The sequence below is a fragment of the Xyrauchen texanus genome, chromosome 30, assembly GCF_025860055.1.
Source record: "Xyrauchen texanus isolate HMW12.3.18 chromosome 30, RBS_HiC_50CHRs, whole genome shotgun sequence".
Classification (NCBI taxonomy): Eukaryota; Metazoa; Chordata; class Actinopteri; order Cypriniformes; family Catostomidae; genus Xyrauchen; species Xyrauchen texanus.
In genome coordinates, this window is record NC_068305.1 from 34,204,767 (window position 1) to 34,227,630 (window position 22,864).

Genomic DNA, 22,864 nt, shown 5'->3' on the forward strand with positions numbered 1-22,864 from the left:
GTGGTTTTCGGCTTCATCCGTAAACAGAGCTTTATTGTAAACACATTGCGTCCATTTTCAAACCTGTCCGGATAAACACCAGACATCAGCACCGAACATGGGGGCCGTGCTCGGGCTTTGCTCCATGGCCAGTTGGGTGAGTTTACATATGTATGTCCTTCTAACATATCAATATAATCATAGAGACGTACGAAAGAAAATAACTATTCGATTTTTATGGCTAGTTTATTATGTGGTGCTGATGACATCCGCAGAAAAGAGCCACAACAGATAGAGAAAATGGTGTCTGGGCCCTTCACGATGCCATAAATTCCTGAAACCTTCTGGATCGTTAAAATAATAACCACAAAAGTCATATGACAGCACATTAAACACACTCTGTTTTATGGGGCGACTCTAATCAAACTATTGTTCAAAATGTATAATGTTGAGTGGCTGGTTCCCCGTCGTGTTATGATAAAGAAAGTCTTTATTTTTGTTTCGATTCACTAGAATAGTCTTATTGTGTTTTTATGTTTTACTTGATGTTGGTTGTGTCATTTTCTTGTAATTCATCAATCCACTTCATCAGTAGATTGGCCCTATCAAAAGTCCTCCTTGGGGCTTAAATTGGACTAAAACTCAGTTTGACAGGTGATCTACCTCCAAAAGGACATAGAGTTTTTTCTTTTTTAGGCAGGTCAAGTTTGTTATGATTTTACATGTTGCGACATCAAAACATGCATCAAATGTCAACTCGTGACACACGAGGAGAGGCCTATGTGAGATATGTAGTGTTTATTTTTTGGTTGCATTGTATAATAATGTTGATTCCTAAGTCATTAAATGGTTAGTTTATTCATAAAGAACATTTCTTTCATCATTTAATGTTTTTCCAAACACCTATGATTGACTTATTTTAGGATGGATTTAATGCCCTGTTTGAACTAATCACTTAATCTGAACAGTATGTGTAGCCTATTTGTTATGTAATGCCAGACAAATTTAGTTACAAGCTTCATTGTCTTTTGGCATTTGTGTCTCAGGAAGGTGAGGAATGTCACCTCTAATTAGTATGTCTAATGATCAAGTAATTTCTATCAAGCACTGATATGAGTCATTCTGAAGTCAGCATGTTTGTGCGTTGCCCAACCTTGCTCATTATATAGACTTATCTGACATTTACTCTACAAAGTTAATGTATTCCTATGTATTTTTCCCTGTAGATTCCTTGCCTTTGTGGTAATGCTCCTTGCCTGTTGTGCACATGTTGCCCGAATGGAAACAACTCAACCGTAACTCGGCTAATCTATGCCTTCTTCATGCTGCTGGGCGTGGGCATCGCCTGCATCATGCTCATGCCAGGCATGGAGGGACATCTGAAGAAGGTAATCCAGCTGTAAATTTGCAATTGTGGTTTGTGTGGCATAGTGGTTGAAGATCTGGGCTGGGAAATGAAAGAACGTTGGTTCGAACACTGCATTGGCTATTAACACTGTGCAGGTAAAGCAATTAACCTCAGATTACTCTGGTTGGATTGTCCCTCTAATAAAAGTGTTATGTGTTTTGCTTTCGACAAAAGCATCTGCTAAAAAACTACTTAGTCCTAATTTAAATTGTAAACTAAGGCAAGAATAGCAGTGTCAATTGATGCCTTTTTAAAATAAATTTAATTATATGATATGCAGTTTAATTAATCAATTTTGTTATTTTATTTTAGCAGAGAAAGGCCCTCAAATAACAATAAATAAATATATAATGATTGAATAATTATTAGCTGTCATATTTAGATATTATAAATATAATATATGCTATAAATATAATAATTCAGGTCATTAAAATGCATTGCATTATTGTGCCAAATTAGTAAAGCATTGAAAAGACAATACAATTAGTGGCTTAAAGGAATAGTTCACCCAAAAATGAAAATTCACTCATGTTTTATTAACCCTCATGCCATCCCAGATGTGTTTGGCTTCTCATCTCAGAATATCTCCTACATTTTGAAGGTCCAAAAGCGCATAAAGGCAGCATAAAAGTAATCCATACTACTCCAGATGTTAAATTAACTTCTAAATCTATGATAAGTGTGGGTGAGAAATGGATCAATATTTAAGTCCTTTTTTACTCAATCTCCACTTTTAAACATTCTTCTTGTGTTTTTGCCAATTCAAATCTTCTTGCATATCGCCACCTACTGGCAGGGAGAATAATTTTTAGTAAAAAGGGGCTTAAAAAGGACTTTGCAGTAAAAATGGACAGTATATTTCTGTTTTTCACACACATTTATCATATAGCTACTGAAGACATGGATTTAACCATTGGAGTCCTATGGATTACTTTTATGCTGCCTTTAAGTGCGTTTTGGAGCTTCTGAATTTTGGTACCCATTCACTTGAGGACCTACATACCTGAAATATTCTAACTACATATTGCTACATGCACCGTTACCTCAAAACATCGGCTTTCCACACATAACATGACAGATGCAACTACAATGTGCTGTTTCTTCTCCAATATGGTATGAAGCATTGTTGGGTATCATAAATAAAATAATGAATTAATGAGTAAAAATGAAATGAGGAACATGCATGTCATGATAACTAACTGGAGGACTGGCACGTTGTTGTTCGTTGACAAGATGCACACAACATTGCAACCGAGGGGTCTTTGGTTTCAAGATGTAATATTATGACATCATAGTAATCTATGTCCCAAAATGTACACACTTTTTTGCTACACAATAGTAGACACTTTTCCATTACAAAAAGAGGACACACTTTAGTGCAAGTAAGCAAATTGGGAAAGAGCATGTGGTTTGTTCTCTGTACAGCTGTGTGTTGCCTAGACAGCTGGAGTTTCACTTACTGCCCCCTGCTGAAAACAGGTGGTACCTCGTTTAAATTGCTCTGATGGTAGGAATATTCATTATGTTCTGGGAACATGATTAATTGTGTTTTTTATTTTTTATTTTTTTTTATGTATTTTTTTTATTTTTTTATATATATAATGAATCACACAATTAATGTGTTAAATCGACATCTCTGATGTAAATACATTTTGGAAAGTTTGTAAAATTTTGTGCAAAGTTTAAATTCTCAAATCAAATGTAGTTTTACTTCTGAGGCCTTTTTATGGTGGTCTTTTGTTGTCCAGGGGATGGGGCATTCCAGTAATTTCCGTGTTGTTTGTATGTCGCTGCAGATTCCAGGCTTTTGTGAAGGAGGAATGGGGTCGCTCTATTCCAGGGGTCGAAGGTCACGTGAACTGTGATGTTCTTGTTGGGTATAAGGCTGTTTATCGCGTGTGCTTTGGGATGGCCATGTTCTTCCTGCTTTTCTGTCTCATCATGGTGAAGGTCAAGAGCAGCAAGGACCCACGAGCCGCTGTGCATAATGGGTATGTTGCCTAGTGGTTAAGAGCCGTACTGGTAACCCAGAGGTTGAGGGTTTGAATAAGGGGAATCGCTATTGCATCTATTGAAAAAGCACTTTATGAAGTTCTGAAAGACAGTTTAGATAAAGCATTAGCTTAATAGCACAGTAGTATCAAGTCATGTGACATAAATACACTGTAAAAAGCATGCAATTAGCTTTGAAAAATATTTTCAACAATATTTGTTCTAAATACGCAAACTAATAAAAAATATAGTGTCATCTTTAAGCTTTTTAAATGTTTCATCTTCTCCAGGTTTTGGTTCTTCAAATTTGCGGCTGCCACTGCTGTTACAGTCGGAGCTTTCTTCATTCCCGAAGGCCCCTTCACTACTGGTAAAAGACCCTTATTCTTACTATATCACCTTAAACCACGCTTGCAACTTGCTTACTTGATTACAACAACACTAAGGCGATTACTCTCCGTAAGACACAAAAATATAATTTCTATCCTCATTTACTCCATTTACCCAAATGTAGAACCCAAAAAGAGATAAAGAGACCCTGTTAGCCTCAGTCATCATTCACTTTCATTGCATCTTTCTTCCACCATGCAATGAAAGTGAATGATGACTGATGCTAATATTCTGCTAGATAACTGTCTTCCACAGAAGAAAGTCAGGTTTGGAACAACATAAAATGGAGTAAATGATCTGGGTGAACTATACCTTTAAGAGGTTGTTCCTTCATCTATTTATGAGGATGATCTAATGATCTTCTACTTGGCCTCATCCAGTCTGGTTTTACGTTGGCATGGCCGGAGCATTCTGTTTCATCCTCATCCAGCTAGTGCTCTTGATTGACTTTGCTCACTCATGGAACGAGTCATGGGTGGAGAAGATGGAGGAGGGAAACTCTCGCTGCTGGTATGCAGGTATGTGGAAGAAAAATCAAATTTTTATTGGTCTCATTTGAGAGTCAAGGACAGTCTACATGTGTTAAAAGACTATATGCTATGAAATATTATATTTTTACACTATCCACAGCTCTTCTGTCGGCCACAACCATCAACTACGCTCTGTCCTTGATGTCCCTGGTGCTCTTCTATGTGTATTACACTCACTCTGATGGTTGCACTGAGAACAAGGTGTTCATAAGCATCAACATGCTGCTGTCTGTCGGGGCATCTGTCTTGTCCATCCTGCCTAAAATCCAGGTAATAAATGCGTAGACATCAGGGTTTGTATGGACAGTATCAGATATATATTGGTCTGTTACAGCTACTTTTCAACCAACAGCTTTAATCAATATGCTAAAAGTTCTGCCATTTACTCACTCTCATGTTGTTCCAAACCCATATGACTTTCTTATGTTGGGGGGGGGGAGTTGCAATGAAAGTGAGTAGTGACTTCTGTGTTCCACAGAAGAAAGTAAGTTATATGGATTTGGAATAACATGAGGGTGAGTAAATTATGACAAAATTTGTATTTTTGCCTGAGCTATCACTTACTGTTATAATATTGTTCAAAGTTCAAGGTTTGATCAAGTATTACATGAAGTTATCTAAATAATAAGAGAATAAAGCATTACCTCATGATGTAAAGTTTATTTCCTTCACTTTCTTCAGGAGTCACAGCCCAGGTCCGGTCTCTTGCAGTCCTCTATTGTTTCCTTGTACACCATGTACCTGACTTGGTCTGCCATGACCAATGAGCCTGGTAAGCATTCTGAGATATTTTGGAAAGGAAGGCAACATGTTCTACTGTAAACATCTGGTAATAAAATCACTCTGAAATGTTTTATTTTTCTCCCCATCAAGACCGCAAGTGCAACCCAAGCTTGCTCAGCATTATAGGACTCAACAGCACCAGCCCTGCCGGTCAGGACCGCGTTGTTCAGTGGTGGGATGCTCAGGGCATTGTAGGATTGATTCTGTTCCTGTTGTGTGTGCTGTACTCCAGGTAAGAAAGGCATCAATTACTCACCCTTGTGCTATTCCAAACCAAATGACTTTCTTTCTTCCTTGGAACACAAAAGGTATGTTAGGCATAGTCACCAATCACTTTTATTGCATCTTTTTCCATACAGTGAAAGTGAATGGTGACTTGAGTGTAACAATCTGCCTAAAATCTATTTTTGTGTTGCACAGAAGAAAGAAAGTAGAAAAGATCAAAGATGGTTTGGGAATGTCATGAGGGTGTGTAAATTATCATGAATTTAAATTTTAGGGTGAACTGTCACTTTAAATGATATGAGCAAATTGTTCCACCTATTTTCAATGCTTTTACCATTTTCTCAGCATCCGCAATTCCAGCAACACTCAGGTGAACAAGCTGACCCTCACCAGTGATGAATCTGCTCTGATCGAGGATGGCCCCGCTCCAGAGAACTTTGAAGTGAGCGATGGCAACAACCGTGCTGTTGACAATGAGAAAGATGGAGTCACCTACAGCTACTCTTTCTTCCACTTTATGCTATTCCTGGCCTCCCTGTACATCATGATGACACTAACCAACTGGTACAGGTATGTGCTCATGTGATTAAGTATCATAGGTACATTTGTCTAATATAGTACTGTACAAAAGTCTTCGGCACATACAGTAAGATGTTTCACAAAAGCATTTGTCTTAAGATGGTTATTTATATCTTCAGCTTTAGTGTGTCAATAGAAAATATAAATGTTAGACTCCCAAACATTACTTTTGCAAATAAGAAAGATTAGAATAGAAGAACAGGGAGCCCTGCAATAGATGTCATGGCCCCAACAAGTAAATAATATATTTTTTACTTATATATATATAAAATATATACACAATATATATTTTTTCTAGACTGAATAGTTTTCCTAACATAAATGTTGTCCTCATATGTGGACAGTGGTACTAAGTTTTAAATGAAACCAAGCTATATCATTTTTTTTTGATCAAATTGTTTATTGTGTTTCAAGGAGTGTTGATTTTTCTTGTTTTATAGACATTGCAAAAAGAAAATCAGATTCAAAGTAATGGCTTGCATCCTCCAATCACTGCCAACCATGTTAGGCCTACTATAAAATTATACATTATAAATTCTGAATCTATGTACTGATTAACATTGTCTCATGTCTGTCAACCATGTTGAATGGTGAAAACAACGTATGTAGCCTGAAACTGAACTTTTGGTCAGATTTTTAGAGTGAATGCACTTCAGAACAGTTCAAAATGCACCTTATTTTCATTCTAACTCCATATAAGTTATAATGCACAGTAAATATAGGTTTTCTAAGGAACAAATGTGGCAAAGTACACATTTGTGTACATTGTGTTTAGCAGCGTGGCATTTCGTGATAAATCGCTCAAATTCTAGAAACTGCCTAATGGATGAAACTAGAGACTCTAATCTTTTGTCTCAAACAGGCTTCAATGTAAAATTTTTATTGGATTTCTCACCAGATGTTGTTTTGTTAGCGTTTCTCCCAAAGACAAACTCTGCTGTGTTCGCCACCATGTTGTTTTGTCACATGTCTCCATTTTTTCGAAAGTTTAGTCCTTTACTGACAGCATAGAGTCTTCTGAACTGAGATCAGTTGGTTTAAATTATAAACGAATCATATAGCGAAGCCAAAATACAACATCCACGCATGTGGACCCGGGGTCGTACAAGGTTAAACCCATGAAAAATTGTCTGTCTGTATTCTAAATAGGTTAATCCCTATTCAGATTTGACCCCCAATATTGATTCAAGTCCACTGCATGATGAAAGAACTGCACTTGGTCTTTCACACAATTAAGCTTAAACTCTGGTCTCTGATCTCATTTTTAAAGCCCTTCTGCCAACTATGAGACGATGACCAGCAAATGGCCTTCCGTGTGGGTGAAAATCTCTTCCAGCTGGATCTGCATCTCTCTGTACGTGTGGACCCTGGTTGCTCCACTGGTCCTCAACAACCGTGACTTCGACTGAGAGGATACATAGAATTAAAGCTTGCTGTAATGCTTTGCCATTATCTTTGTGAATATCCACCTGTATAGGATACAAAAGTTCTAAATGTAAATATTGTGAGTGTTTCAGCTAAACCTACATGTGTGTTTTAGATTCTGCATGCTTTTATGTAGGAGTTTATTTGATAAAATATAAAATAGGTGGCGAAATGAAGAACACTGTGTGAGATTCCAGTTATTATGTGAGTATATATATATATATATATATATATTCCTAAAGAAAGACTTTTAAGAGAACAGTAGTGTGTTCTTCAAAATTAAGAGATATTTAAACAGTAATTAATGGTTTCTGTATGTTTTAAAAAACAAAAAAATGATCTTAAGTTATTTGTGAAGAGTAGCAACAAAGGAGGTCATGTTTTTCCATAAGTAATGTGACTTCCTATAGAATGCACAAAGTATACAGTGTTGCATTTGCATGTTAAAAATGTACAGGCAACTTAGAATTGTAAATGTTGTCATGCTTTTGGCTTCCTAATGGTTTGCACTAAGAACATAACATATTTAAGACTGTAACAGTGCTAACCCTTTATTGCAACTTGCACAGGTGAGTTAGTGTATGGCTAATTTCTAATGTTAAGCTTGTAGCCAATGTGTGTTTGTGTTGAACAATGTTTTGCTCTGAATTTTGTTATTTCTAGCTGAAACCCCAATTGATGACATGTTTTGGTATTGTTATCCTTGTAGTCAATAGGCGCGCTGGTAATATTTCTTGATTGAGCTGCTCATGTACCAGTTTTTTTTTGTCAGTGTTATTTCTTACCTTTTGACAAGTGCATTGTAATCATCCCACATTACATCTTATTAAAGGTTTAAAACCCCAAATGTTTACTGAGTGAAGTGTGTAAACTAACTAAGGGAAAACGAAGTTTTCTAAAGCAATGGGGTTTTCATTAGAAATGTATTGACATTGGATTCAATAAAAGTTGTTGTGTTGTTGATTCACATTGTTTCAAGATTATTGTGCAGAGTGATCAGATGCATTTTAAATAATTGCAAAAAGCTTCTTTGGCCAAAACAAATTTACTTTATGAAACAAAAAATGACCAGCCAACATAATTTCACTAATCATATCAGCAGCACCTTGTAAAGTGTACTAGTCAGGTGAAATCACCCTATCATTCTGATTGGATTATAAGAGCAGACTGTTTCCTATAAAAGGAGGGAAGAAGTGCTTCCAATCATTGTGTTCTTGATAGCAATGGTTACCTCTAAAGAAAGATGTCATCATCTCTTTGCATCAAAATGGCCTCACATGCAAGGAAATTGCTGCAAAGAATATTGCACCTGAAAAACCATTTACCGGATCATCAAGAACTTCAAATAGAGAGGTACACCTGCACAGAAGGTGGCTTTAGGATGTCCCAGAGTGTCCAGCAAGCGCCAGGACCGTCTCCTCCTGAGGAGTCAGCTACAGAATCATGTCACCACCAGTGCAGAGCTTGCTCAATATTGGCAGAAGGTTGGTGTGAGTGCATCTGCACACACAGTGAGGCGAAGACTTTTGGACAATGGCCTGGTGTCAAGAAGGGCAGCAAAGAAGCCACTTCTCTCCAAGAAAAACATCAAGGACAGACTGAAATTCTGCAGGAAGTACAAGGATTGGACAGCAGAAGACTGCTGCAAAGCCCCCTTCCGACTGTATGGTACATCTGGAAAATCTCTCACAATTCTGCCCAAAAACGCTGCCATGAATAAAGAATGGTATCAAAACGTCCTGCAAGAGCAACTTCCCTTAACGATCCAGGAGCAATTTGGTGATGATCCGTGCTTTTTCCAGCATGATGGAGCAACATGTCACAAGACAGGAGTGATAATGAAGTGGCTCGGAGATCATTACATTTATATTTTGGATCTATGGCCAGGCAACTCCCCGGATCTTAAAGAACCTGTTTTCAATCCTCTAATGGGTAGTGGACAAACAGAAGCCCACAAATTGAGATAAAATCCAAATTCCAAAATTCAATGGAAGTGAATGGGGCCAATTTTGAACGTTAAAATACTGTTTTAAAAGTATAGCCACAAGACAAATAAACATTATTTTAATGTGATCAAATCACTTTTAAACCTTTTCTATGAAAAGTTATGGCCAACTTTACAACTTTGTTACCATGATGATGTAATGTCAACAAACCCTAAAACAATTGTAAAAGAAAAAGGACAATATAAACAACTAAAATAATACACATTCAGGCAGAAGAATTAGAAAAGAAAGTGCTTTTATAAAAGTATAATCGTCACATTTCGGTTTTCACCCTCCAAAATTGGCCACATTCACTTTCATTGACCCCATTCACTTCCATTGTAAGTGCCTCACGCTAACCTTGATTTTTGCGTTTTTATTTAAAATTTTATTAAGGAAAAGGAGGAACGAGTTTGTGGTTATCAACATTATGCTACAAATGCTGTTGATTGAGCTTAACTTGTACTAAACCCAGAAAATTCCTTTTAACAGAAATTTTAAACTAAAACAGAATAGTATAGACCCAACACTATAAAGTACCACAGGCCATGCACATTTAAACTAATTCGATTCTGTCTGACGATTGATACATTTTTTTACTTATATGAAGTGGCCTTAGTTAAAAGTCTAAGGCCATGTCCAAACATTTTCGCTTGAAAACGTAATTATTTGGCTTCTTTACACCTCATCCACACTGGAAATGCTCTCTATCACCACATTATTGTGGTAAAAGAGAATTATGAAAATGATGACATAAGGAAACATTGGTTTTTTTTTTTACAAAAATTGATTAGCGTGGACAACTGATTACTCAAATGTGTGGATTAGGAAATAAGGCCACGGCACGTCCACACTTATCGCTTTCCAAAGTATGCAGTGACAGAGTGTTTTCTAAAGTCTAATTTTTCAGTGCTATTCCAGTGTGGATGAGAGGATTAAACATAGCAAAATAAATGCATTTGCATCAATGCTTTTCTCTGATTTGTGCTTACTTGAAACCAAACACAAAGTAGTCAGGTGGCTTTCAGCCGGTTGAAACACTGGGCATTATAGATCATGTATTTATCACAAAACGAATAACCCTTCAATGTGTTGTTTTTAAGACAAGTTGTGTGTCAAAAGTGAATATCATAAACGCCAGCTGACATGTTTAAGGTACTTTAATGCTACAGCCAAGCTTAATATCATGATGAAAATCTCACGGTAACACCAACATTACTGAACAAACCACAAGCAAAATTCTTCACATTAAGATCTGGACATCCCACAGGCACTTCTACCCCATATTATTAAAGGATAACTGTCCCACAACATTCTTTGATCTTTACTGAACTAGATCAGTGAACTTGTCATATAAATGTAAAAAAGAAACACACATATTTCACAAAATAGCTGCAATGTTCAGCTGCATAACTGTTCTCCTGCAAGAGATGGTGAAAAGTACAGTAACTAGTGAACGGTGTAACAAGAATTATGTTCAACGTGAAGGAATGACAAACTCCTGGAAGAATGGTACCAAGAACATTCTGGCAAATAAATAGATCATAATTTCGATGAATATTTAAAAATCAAAAAAGGTCCAGTCCCTGTTTTGCCTTTTAGATATCCAGCTGTGGTGTGTCGGCACTGGGCAGGTCAGAGTTCAGTTCGCACAGGTAGAACAGCGTTGACTCGCTCGCCTCTGCTTCTGTGAGGGGTTCCAGCCTGATCAGCGAGCTGCGTGGGATCTCTGTCTCCATCTCCAGGGCCTTGTCCAACAGATCTGCTGGGCTCAGGTTTTCAGTTGGGGGATCTGTGGGTGGGCCAAGAGGGGTGCATCCATCCAGGAAGGCCAGCAGAGGGCATGTGGTGTACTGGATCAGCTGCTTATCTGAATGAAGTTACCAAAACAGAAGTAAATGCATGTTAATGTGTTATGCAAAACCGGGGAATATTGATTTAACCATCCTGTTATGTTCAGGTAATTTTTTACCTGTTAAAGAGATTAAAACAATGAAAAACTAATCTTAATCTTGTGTTTAGTCAAAATGCCTTTGGATTCTGTAAAAGAAAAAAAAAATTATATTATATATGGGGACACACCGCCCCATCTCCACCTCCACCTCCAAATCGATCCCACTCCAGAGTACAGGCCTCGGTGTAACGCTCATTCCGTTGTCAATAAACGGAGTCCAAACATCACCCCTGGTGAGACAAAACCGTGACTTGTCAGTGAAGAGCACTTTTTGCCAGTCCTGTCTTGTCCAGAGAAGGTGGGTTTTGCACATAAGCGACATTGTTGCCGGTGATGTCTTGTAAGGACCTGCCTTACAACAGGCCTACAAGCCCTCAGTCCAGATTAACTCAGGCTATTGCGGACAGTCTGAGCACTGATGGAAGGATTGTGTGTTCCTGGTGTAACTCGGGCAGTTGTTGTTGCCATCCTGTTCCTGTCCCGCAGGTGTGAAATTTGGATGTACCGATCCTGTGCAGGTGTTGTTGCACATGGTCTGCCACAGCGAGGACGATCAGCTGTCTTTCTTGTAGCACTGTCTTAGGATCTCACAGTACGGACATTGCAATTTATTGCCCTGGCCACATCTGCAGTCCTCATGCCTCCATGCAGCATGCCTAAGGCACGTTCACGCAAATGAGCAGGGACCCTGGGCATCTTTCTGTAACCTTAATTACAGAATAACGGTGACCTTAATTGCCTACCATCTGTAAGCTGTTAGTGTCTTAACGACCGTTCCACAGGTGCATGTTTGTTAATTGTTTATGGTTCATTGAACAAGCATGGAAAGCATTGTTTAAACCCTTTACAATAAAGATCTGTAAAGTAATTTTTACTAAATTATCTTTAAAATACAGTGTCCTAAAAAAGGGATGTTTCTTTTTTGTTGAATTTATATACATTACTTGTTTATATTTATGCAATGTCAGGGTGGTTTGGGTGATTATTATGGTGTTGCTAGGTGGTTGCTAGGGCAATACTAAATGGTTGCAACAGATGGCTGCTAATTGGGCCAAGTCAAAAGAGACCATCTCCAAGTCTACATTATATGACATCCTACACCCTAAATGTGTGGGGAACTTTTCAATAGAAGTCTATATGATTTTTTACAATTAAAAAAAAAATGATATCTAAATATAATATAAAATATTTATGAATTAAAATGTATTTGTCTCTCACCTACACCTAGCATACCTCTTCAGAAAACATGGATTAAAACACTGGAGTTTTTATGCTGCTTTTATCAGGTTTTTTTTTTGAGCTTCAAAAGATTCTCTTCTAAAAAATGTTGTTAGTGTTCAGCAGAAGAAAGTAAGTTCTACACATCTGGGATGGCATGAGGGTTAGTAAATGATTACTTCAAGATTATAAGATATTTTCAAGAAAATATCTTAAAAAATAATGGAATTTTCTATAGTGAATATATTTTTTCTATCTTTACAGTTTTCCAAAATATTTTCTCTGCTACAAATCTTGTATTTAAAATCATATCTACAGAATGATTTTAAATAAATATAATACAATGCCAACTTTATTTTATTTGGAATTTCTTATGTTTCTTAACCAGAGCTTCCACGTCATTGACTAAATTTCCATATATAATTAATAATAATTTAATGATTACCAGCATTATCATGTTCAGACTTTCCTTTGTTGGCTTTATTGATATCATCTTTTGTTTCCAAGACAGTTTCCTGTCAACAGAAAAAGAATACAAGGACACTATTAGGGAAACTTTATCACTATGACAGCACAGAATTCAAATTCATAAGGTCATCATGGTGAATTACAGCAGCTGAGAAGTACAGTACTGAAAATACTGAGAAAAAAAATAGATGGGTAGTTGCATGAGCAGGCAAAGATTACTGAATATCCAAACGCACCGCTATGATATCTGGGTCAGTGCTGAATTGTTTTCCGTAGAGCATGGCCTGAAAGTCCTCCAGACTGCAGTCGATACTGTCCAGATAGTCCATCAGCTCAAATCTATTATGATTTAATTGGCAATGAATTACAGTACAAACCAGGAATTTAAAAACATGCCAAGTAACATTCTATTCATACAAAGTTAAGATTTGCTGCAAAAACATGCAAAAGACAAAAACAAATCAGTACATTTCTATAAACTCAAAACAAATGATAATTTTTAGGTTCGTTTTTATTGCTTGTCAAATGTTAAAAAGTTTAAAATATTATTATAATTTTTTTGTTAGACTGAATAGTTTGACAGGGAAATATTGTTGGTGAATACTTTATAATTCGGTGTTGTTTAGCCACATCGGACTATATGTGAGTAAGCCTTTAAATACTTGTCTTTCAATTTTTGGTCTTTGCATTATGTATTCTCAGTATTAGAATAATAGTTATAATAGTTATTAAAAGCTCACATGAAATGTGTAACAAGAAATAGAAAATTAGATATAAATAATAAACTCTGTCCTCTGTATCTGCATCATTAATTCACTTACTTGCCAAGAAGGTTGATGTTTTGTGAAATGGCTCCATTCTCACAAAGAATGGAGTCCATCAGCTTGACTGGATCCTCCGAACTCAGACCAGAAGGTTTGTTTGATTGCACGGAACTACTGATCGGTGAAAAGTCAGAGGTGCTTTTAGGTACTGGCTCTTGTTGAGTGGCTGAATTTGTTATAGTGCCCTTTCCGCTGTTGTTTTTTTTGATTGGGCTGCTTTCATAACTGACTTCCACGATTTCAGTATGTGAGAAACAGAGATGAACATGAATTTAAAATCCAGTGCAAATAAATTCAAATCAATATAATATAACAAAACACACTATGATTCCTACCCTTGATCAACTGATACAGATATGCCATCTGTAACTTCTGGGTCTTTGTCAGTGACATCACAGATGATGACATCATCGGAAATGTTGGAACTGGTGTTCAGTCCATTGAGTTCATTTACTGTAGACTAACAGAGAAGACACCAGATGCATCTCTAATACACACAACTTCAATTTTCAATATTAATTAGGAATATCATATTTATATATGTTATATATTTATTCTCCCCCACCAACGTGAATTTAACTGAAGGTGACTCTCAGAATTTAAGGTTTATATCCAGGGGCAGGACCACTGCTAAATAAACACATATACATATACATATACATACACACATATATATATATATATATTGAACTGGATTGCTGTCATAAATTATGTGTTCGTTTGCCATTTAAACCTAGCATATCATTTTATTTTAAACCAGCTTTGCGTGTCTCCCTCAGTCACAGCATGTGTGATAAGAGGAGAGAGAGCACACATGCTCTTATTCAAGTGACAGTGGGAACAAGGCTCTTTTTGATGAAAACATAAAACAAGTAACTCTGAATAAACACTGCAATGTTCACAATAAATAAGTCTGAAAATGTCCGTTTGTATCTTATCTCAGTTCCAGTCAACTTGTTTACATTCAGCTGATCTGTTTGCTGATGAAGTTTGTTAGTGGTGGATACTGTTTGATGCAGATACACATAACTCACTCTGGCTTTCAAGAAACAGGAAAAATTCCGGAATTTAAATAAATACATACATGTGCAGGACGTCTGCGTTGTAGGGATGTACATGCAGCTTTCAGATATAAAATATGTGACTTATGTTTACTTGCTGAAATTAGATGATTTAATCATTAGATGATTAAATTGAAGTCAATAGGGACATTGGAATGTTTGGGCATAGCAATATGGCTGCGCAGTGGCTACACTGATATGACGTCATGAGCAATCCAGTCCTAATATTATATATATATATATATATATATATATATATATATATATATATATATATATATATATATACACACACACACACATACACACAGTATCTCACAAAAGAAGCTGAGGATGAAGGTGATGGACTGGCCAAGCATGTCTCCAGACCTAAACCCTATTGAGCATCTGTGGGGCATCCTCAAATGGAAGGTGGAGGAGCACAAGGTCTCTAACATCCACCAGCTCCGTGATGTCGTCATGGAGACGTGGAAGAGGACTCCAGAGGCAACCTGTGGTGCTCTGGTGAACTCCATGACCAAGAGGGTTAAAGCAGTGCTGGAAAATAATGGTGGCCACAAAAAATATTTACATTTTGGGCCCAATTTGGACATTTTCACTTAGGGGTGTACTCACTTTTGTTGCCAGCGGTTTAGTTATTAATGGCTGTGTGTTGAGTTATTTTGAGGGTACAGCAAATTTACACTGTTATACAAGCTGTACACTCACTACTTTACATTGTAGCAAAGTGTAATTTCTTCAGTGTTGTCACATGAAAAGATATAATCAAATATTGACAAAAATGTGAGGGGTGTACTCACTTTTGTGAGATACTGTGTATATATATATATATATACCCTGCCTCAAATCTCATCAAGACAGAATAACGCAAGGTTTTAAATAGTAAAATTACTTTAACAAAATAACTGATAATAGAACATTTCCAGGGAGAGCCACTATTGTGCATGGAACAAACCCTGCATGTTTCTATACATACTTTACTATGTTCTATGGGTTCTTCAAAGATCTGATGGATGAATTTTGACTTCTTTCCATTACTGTTCAGAGCAAGTGGCCTGTAAGCAAGACAGCAAGTATTAGCGAACAGTCTTTCAATAACTTATTTCCATTTAAGACATTTTGGTCTTACCGTTTGCGTTTCAAATTTAACATACGATTGTTCTGAACCAATGTGAAGATGAACTGCACCAGCTGAAAAGGACAATGCAAAAAGCAGTTTACATTTTTCATGCACTGCAATCATTGCAAAATTGGTGCATGCAACAGTAAAGGCCAAAGTATACTTAGGGTGTGTGCATTGCAGATCGTTCAGCGCACCGTATGTGATGCAAATTGCATCATCAGCAAAGCCGTATGGCTTGACCGCGCACCGCCTATATTTTCTTGTGTGACATCTACGCATGAGCTGGCAATTGACTGGGGCTGTGTCTCGTTTAGAAGGCTGCATGCTAAGTAGGATGCATCCTTTGAAGGCTGCAGTATTCGGAGCGTCTTCCTTCAAACAAGTCTCATTTAAATGAGACAGTCTTCGTAGGACAAGCGTAACATGGTTGCTATGACAGCACGCTACTCTTTAACAAGGGCGAGCACTTTGAGAGAGAAGGGAACAAAGTCCCTCTGGAAGGGAATGTATGAGGTACATTTTAGGAGAGTTATAATTATGTAAAAATAAAAAAAATTTGATTTTACAAGTGTACTTTTAGTGTAATACTTTATTTTAATTATATATTCATATAATTGAAATATAATCTGCACCCATCTACAGAGGGACATCAACTTGGGAATTGACATTCCTTGCGTTCGAACATCATATTTTCGGGCAAATTGCCGTCATTTTTTTTTAAACATTTCCATTGAAGCAAAGAATTGTGGGTTATGAGTGCCCACGAAGGACACACCTCACGAATCCTCCAAATTCCCGTGAAAGGTCGCATTTGAAGTGTCCTACTCTCCTTTCTGAAAGGAGACGACAAATGACGACGATGTATGCGGCCGACAAATGAGACACAGCCTGAACTAAAAGAGTGTCACAAAGCAGTTGTACTGTGCAAACGTTGAACACGTTCCTATTCTTTCATGGTCAGAAAAGTATACCTAAAGTATAGAAAGGCCGGCCGTGAGCCGATCCGGAACCCGCAAAAACAAGTATACATTTACATTTACGCATTTGGCAGACGCTTTTATCCAAAGCAACTTACAGTGCCCTTAAACAGTGACAATCCCCCCCCCGGAGCAACCTGGAGATAAGTGCCTTGCTCAAGGACACAATGGTGGTGGCTGTGGGGATCGAACCAGCAACCTTCTGATTACCAGTTATGTGCTTTAGCCCACTATGCCACCACCACTCCCCCCCATATACCTGGGCCTTAACGCACCTCCTTTATAACTTGGTGTTGTTGGGCGTGTTTCTGTCTGAGGTTTGAAAGCTCCGTCCAAAGAGCTTCATTTTCTCTGCGAGAAAGAAAACAGAAAAGTGAACATGATTTTAACATTTTCTGATGACGAAGGTAGTGGTGCTTGCCTATGTGAAACACCATCATCGTTGTGGCAGGTTGCTAGGGCATTTCTAGGTGGTTGCTTATGGACTCAAAATCGAAAGAGTCTTCTATAATACTGCATTACATTCCCTCGATATGGCACAGGTCCCTTCTTTAATGTAAGTCTTAGTTATTTTTTCATTCACCAGGCAAAAATTTTAAGTCTGAGGATTTCGAAATGTATTAGAATGACTCTTCTCGACAAGCTGCGTGATTTTAGTCATTATTCGTGTCCGCAGCATGTATTACAATTAAATTACGTGCCGAAGTGTAATCCTTAGGTTTAATCCAATTCCTAACTCTACTTAGGAGCAATAGTAGATGCTTACCTTAGCAAGTAACACAAAATATTAGTCTGTATGTTGAAAAGAGTATTTCATTACCTTTTCAAGGCAGCAAGTCTAGCATCCATATTTTCTTGCTGCTCGTGGAAGTCCTGAACACTTGTGAGAATTTTAGAAAGATCTTCTTGTCTTATTTTGCATTCTTCAGGCCGTGAATTGGACACCTATATCCAGAATAACACCATTCCACAATCAGTCATGGCTTGATCCCAAGCTAGATCATAAATGAAAGTACACCTTCTCAAATTTGAGAAAGTCAGATTAATTCTTTCAAAATCAAACCATCTAGGGGTGGGCGATATACGGGTTAAACTGATATAAACTGAGCAACACCTGGACTCTCTTATCATTATTCTGGGAGATTTTAATAAAGCTAACCTCACCTGTGAACTGCCAAAATACAAACACCACATCACACACCCATCTAGAGAAAGAAATATATTGGACCACCGCAAAGGATGCATATCGCTCTGTCCCACATGCAGCTTTAGGACTCTCTGATCACTGTCTGGTTCATCTTCTCCCGACCTACAAGCAGAAACTAAAATCAGCTAAGCCTGTTGTAAGGACTGTAAAGAAATTGACCAATGAAGCAGATCTGGAACTACAAGCCTGCTTTGACTGCACTGATTGGAGTGTTTTTGAGGCTGCAGCCAAAGAGCTCACAGATACTGTGACATCATATATGAGTTTCTGTGAGGATATGTGTATCCAGGACATTTTTATCATTCAATAATGATAAACCATGGTTTACAGGAAAACAGCTTTGTCATGCCAAAGAGAATGCTTACAGAAGTGGGGATAGAACATTGTACAACCAGACCAGGAACACACTTACTAAGGAAATCAGAGTGGCTAAAAGAAGCTACTCTGAAAAGCTGAAAAAAAAAAAAACAGCTATCAGCCAACGATACTGCATCTGTGTGGAAAGGCCTAAAAAGCATCACCAAGTACAAGACACCTCCCCCTCGCTCTGCAGAGAGTCAACTAATAGCTGATGAACTTAATGTGTTTTACTGCAGGTTTGAAAAGCACAGTCTCACACCCCTCCCCCACTCTGATCTTCACTTCACACACACACACACCAACACCTTCTGGAACCCCCCTCCTGCTACTATTCTCTATCCGCTGGTCTTCTCCCTGTACACGAATGACTGCACTGCAAAAGACCCCACTGTCAGGCTCTTGAAGATTGCAGATGACACCATGGTCATCGGCCTCATCTGTGATTGTGACAAGTCTGCATACAGATGGGAGATTGATCAGCTGACTGTCTGGTGTGGTCACAACAACCTTGAGCTGAACACACTAAAAACAATGGAGATGATAGTGGACTTCAGGAGAAATTACCACATGCACATGTGCACAAGACATTCTGTTATATGTCCTATTATTTGTATGTCTATTTATACTCTTAACTTATTTTATATTCTGTGTCTCACTGTAATGTTCTGAGTGCACTTGTTTCTCCTTTCACCAAAGAAAATTCCTTGTTTATGTGAGAACACTTGGCAATAAAGACTGGCTATGCAAAACACTGCCACATTATTGAAGTGAGTGTGTGTTCCAATCAACTAAGGAGGATTTTTGGCTTGAATTGAAAAAAAAAAAAAAATGTAATGATTAATTACTTATTCAAAATGCTGTTTCATTTAAATGTTGTTGCAATAACTGTTAAAAGGGGTCGTGACATGAGGAATCAAATTTACCTTGATCTTTTGACACACTGCCTTGGTCAAAAAAAGTTGCATACTCTAATATTTAATTGGAGCACATTTAGCTTTGATTACGGCACACATTCGTCATGGCATCGTTTCAAAAACCTTATGCAGCATCACAACATTTATTTCAATCCAGATTTGCATTCATTTTTGGCCGAGATCTTGTATTGATGGCAGAGTCAAACCACTTTGTCAAGTCTTCACCAGCACATCCCAAAGACTTTCAATGGGGTAAAGGTCAGGACTATGTAGTGGCCAATTCATGTGTGAAAATTAATCCTCATGCTCCCTGAACCACACTTTTGAGCCTGTTGAATCTTGGCATTTTGTCCTGGAATATCAGGAAGGATAAAATATGTTGGCGGGATAACATGGTCATTCAGTACATTCAGGTAATCAGCTGACTTAATTGTATTGCTGCATAACGTTGCTTAGCCTAGACCTGACCAATTGAAGCAATCCCAGATCATAACACTGCCTTAAATCCAAACAGCGACTTTTTTTTTTTTGGCCAGGCAGTGTATCAGGTCATTGTACTATAAAAACATTGAGAACTCAAAACATTCTCTCCACTGCAACAATAGGAAGTCTTCACTTTTTTTTATTCTCTGTTGATATTACAAAATTTTTGCTGTATTTGTTTCCTTCACTTTCTATCATGACCTGCAGCTGAATTGTAATGCAGTATTGGGGGTTAACCTCATACATAAAACGAGCGCATATATACAGACATTAGGGACAGTCGATAGTTTACGCAAGTGAAGAAGTGATTTTCCCACTGCCAGAAATGTTGAATTCTTTCCAATGTGTTGACATTTTGTTGAGCTCCATCCTATGACATTTGTTATCCCGGTCTGTTCCACACACACACAATCTTCAAACACCCATCAGAACACCGCTTATGTGTTCACATGAGCACATTAAGCCGTGTTCTCTAGGAGAAACCTAGGCGTGTTAAACCGCTTTCTCTTAATCGGCATAATGAAATCACTGTTTTGTTTACATGATGTTTCAGAATGTCGCTTTCTGCTAAAATCCTGGAATAAACAGTTTCCTTAAGTGCATGTAAACGTGGTCAGTGCGATATACTTTTGCATCTGAACGCCTCCACAACAGCAAATCAACGACAACTTTTTCACTTTAGCAGCCCTGCCCAGTAGCAGTGAGATGGCAAGGAGAGAGCCGTGCTCTCTCCACAACATCACCGTGCAGCTGGGTCCAACTACAGTTTCACCTTCCAAAACGGTCAGAAATCTAGGGGTAACCATTGATGATGAGCTAAATTTCACAGACCACATTTCAAAAATATAAATTAAAAATATATTGTAACATACAGTACATCACTATTAACCAATAAATTTAAGAATATTGTAATATAAATCTTTGCTTATATCGCCCACCTCTAAAACATCCCAAGCTTGATGCTCTTCACATAATGGATTTGCAGGTGACAACTTATTTTCAGGTTTTTAATATTACAGCAAATCAAACAGAAGGACATCCACTGTTTCTTTTGTCTTATTTTCTCATTTTAAATGATTGTCTCACCTTTCTCTTGATGTTTTCTAGCAGGTCATCTTGCCCATGTTTGAAGTACGGATGCTGGAATTCAACAGGTCCATCTCGCTCTTGCTTCACAATGCCTGTGTCAATGTGCATCACTTTGCGAAAACCATCTGTTTGTCCATACCATTTTGTTTGTCAACAAAACAGGGAAAGAAACAGACAAGGATTTTAGATTAAAGCCGAACAATGAATGACAGAGCAGATTTTATGTACAGGATGAGAGAAATCACTCACACATGTTGAGCTGTCGAACAAAGCTGGCCATGTTATTGTGCTTGAAAAACTTTGGGAGAATCTCTTTTGCAAACCTTTGTTCATCCAATACAAGGAAACTGTTCCCTTCCTATGATAAGAAATAAAGAGGTGCTATTTACAGAAATAATTAGGCCATAATAAATATTCGGTAATTATTTATGCTTGTATATTTACGCACATTATTTACGCATTCTACAGGACGCTATAAAGTGAATAACAACTTTTAATACTTTAAAGCTACAGTATGTTTCAAATGACTTGGAATATAGCTCACAATATGTATGGACTACTTTTAAGGTGCTTTTTAGTCCTTTTTGGAGCTTGACATGCATGGTCTCTATGAAGTTTAATTGTATATAAAAGAGGTATGTTATTAAAGAAAATGTTTACAGGGAAAATAAATAACAGCATCAGTTTGGAATGGCATGACGAGTAAATAAACGACAGAATTTACATTTTAAGGTGAACTATTCCTATAAAGAAACATTTTAACAGAAAGTCTATTATATTCTCTTATAGAGTATACTAGATTTAATTGTATGTATTCATTTTAATGACTTAAACCCCTTTCACTAAACTTTCATTATATGTTATTTCATACTGATTAGCACAGTTAAATAGACATACAGCTACTCGCCAAATACAACCAACCTTATTTTGCATTGTTATAAGAAACAAAAATGAGTACACAGGTGCCAATTTTTCTTCTATAGAACTACAGACTGATTCATCTTATTAAGTTAAATATAATGAAGAAATAAATTAAGCAATATAAATAATACCATAATAAACAATTGATCACACATTACCCGGATCACAAACAAGTGTGTGTCACTGTCACCTTAGCTACAATGCTCACATTTAGGTCAGCTTTTCTTTGCAAGTATGTTTTTCTTTTCCTTTTGTTTACCTGACTCCAGCAAATAAATTCATTTGTATCCGAATCCTCGACGAGGGCCCAAAGCTTTGTGAGAAATGCTGGGACGTTTGAACTGTGTTTCATTTTGCGTAAACGAAAATGACTAGTTTTAAAGGAGTAAATACTATCAGTCCGTTACCAAAACATGCACCAATGAAAATATCGACGCACCTCTGCAGGAATCGAGAGCTCTGATTGGTCCATTATGTGGTTACGTAAGTTTCCTCACGTGTATGGTCATCTGTGCGTTTCCGGTAGCCAATGACATGTTTTCGCTGAGGGGAGAGGGCTCTGATTGGCCAGACTTCTAACTAAGAGAAATAAAAGGACACCAGCGTTTTGAATGAATCGAGTAGATTTGAGCGTTCATCTTTTCACTCATTCTGCATAACTGAATCAAATGCTGGTGCCCTTGTGAACCTATTCACGTTTCTGTATTGTTTATAGTGGAAATATGCATGATTAATGTCTAAAAGCCCTCTTTATCTATGGTAGAGCGGGGCTAGTTGTCACATGGGCTAATTGGTAAGGTTGCCCCCTGGCCGCCTCCCTAGGGAGGTGTTTCAGGCACGTCCAGCTGGGAGGAGGCCTCGGGGAAGACCCAGGATTAGGTGGAGAGATTACATCTCCACACTGGCCTGGGAACGCCTCGGGGTCCCCCAGTCAGAGCTGGTTAATGTGGCTCGGGATAGGGAAGTTTG

At 37.6% G+C, this 22,864-nt stretch overlaps 2 protein-coding genes across 2 annotated transcripts; one reads left to right on the plus strand and one right to left on the minus strand.

Moving 5' to 3' along the window:
- On the plus strand, window positions 1-8,274 carry LOC127623879 (serine incorporator 1-like). The gene is given in 11 exon segments (XM_052098459.1): window positions 1-136; window positions 1,206-1,367; window positions 3,184-3,201; window positions 3,203-3,378; window positions 3,670-3,749; window positions 4,150-4,287; window positions 4,400-4,569; window positions 4,981-5,071; window positions 5,173-5,314; window positions 5,653-5,877; window positions 7,157-8,274. Coding segments are annotated over 11 exon segments (1,380 nt in total). The 5' UTR covers window positions 1-97; the 3' UTR covers window positions 7,296-8,274.
- A 1,717-nt stretch (window positions 8,275-9,991) lies between these two features.
- LOC127623877 (heat shock factor protein 2-like) lies at window positions 9,992-22,321 on the minus strand. Its single transcript, XM_052098456.1, has 12 exons — window positions 22,155-22,321; window positions 21,224-21,332; window positions 20,972-21,099; window positions 17,742-17,866; window positions 17,197-17,272; window positions 15,951-16,012; window positions 15,798-15,876; window positions 14,096-14,220; window positions 13,758-13,985; window positions 13,173-13,275; window positions 12,914-12,983; window positions 9,992-11,166 (listed from the first exon to the last, which is right to left on the minus strand). The coding sequence occupies exons 1-12, from the start codon at window positions 22,245-22,247 to the stop codon at window positions 10,895-10,897; spliced, it is 1,470 nt and encodes a 489-aa protein (XP_051954416.1). The 5' UTR covers window positions 22,248-22,321; the 3' UTR covers window positions 9,992-10,894.
- Window positions 22,322-22,864: the final 543 nt, after the last annotated feature.

What these genes read in the sequence shown, in the direction of transcription:
- LOC127623877 (XM_052098456.1), bottom strand. Translation starts at nt 22,247, where the DNA reads ATGAAACACAGTTCAAACGTCCCAGCATTTCTCACAAAGCTTTGGGCC. An exon ending in AACACCAAGTTATAAAGGAG is followed by an intron (nt 16,013 to 17,196) that starts GTGCGTTAAGGC and finishes TGTCCTTTTCAG; the next exon opens with CTGGTGCAGTTCATCTTCAC. An exon ending in CTGACCCAGATATCATAGCG is followed by an intron (nt 12,984 to 13,172) that starts GTGCGTTTGGAT and finishes TTCTGTTGACAG; the next exon opens with GAAACTGTCTTGGAAACAAA.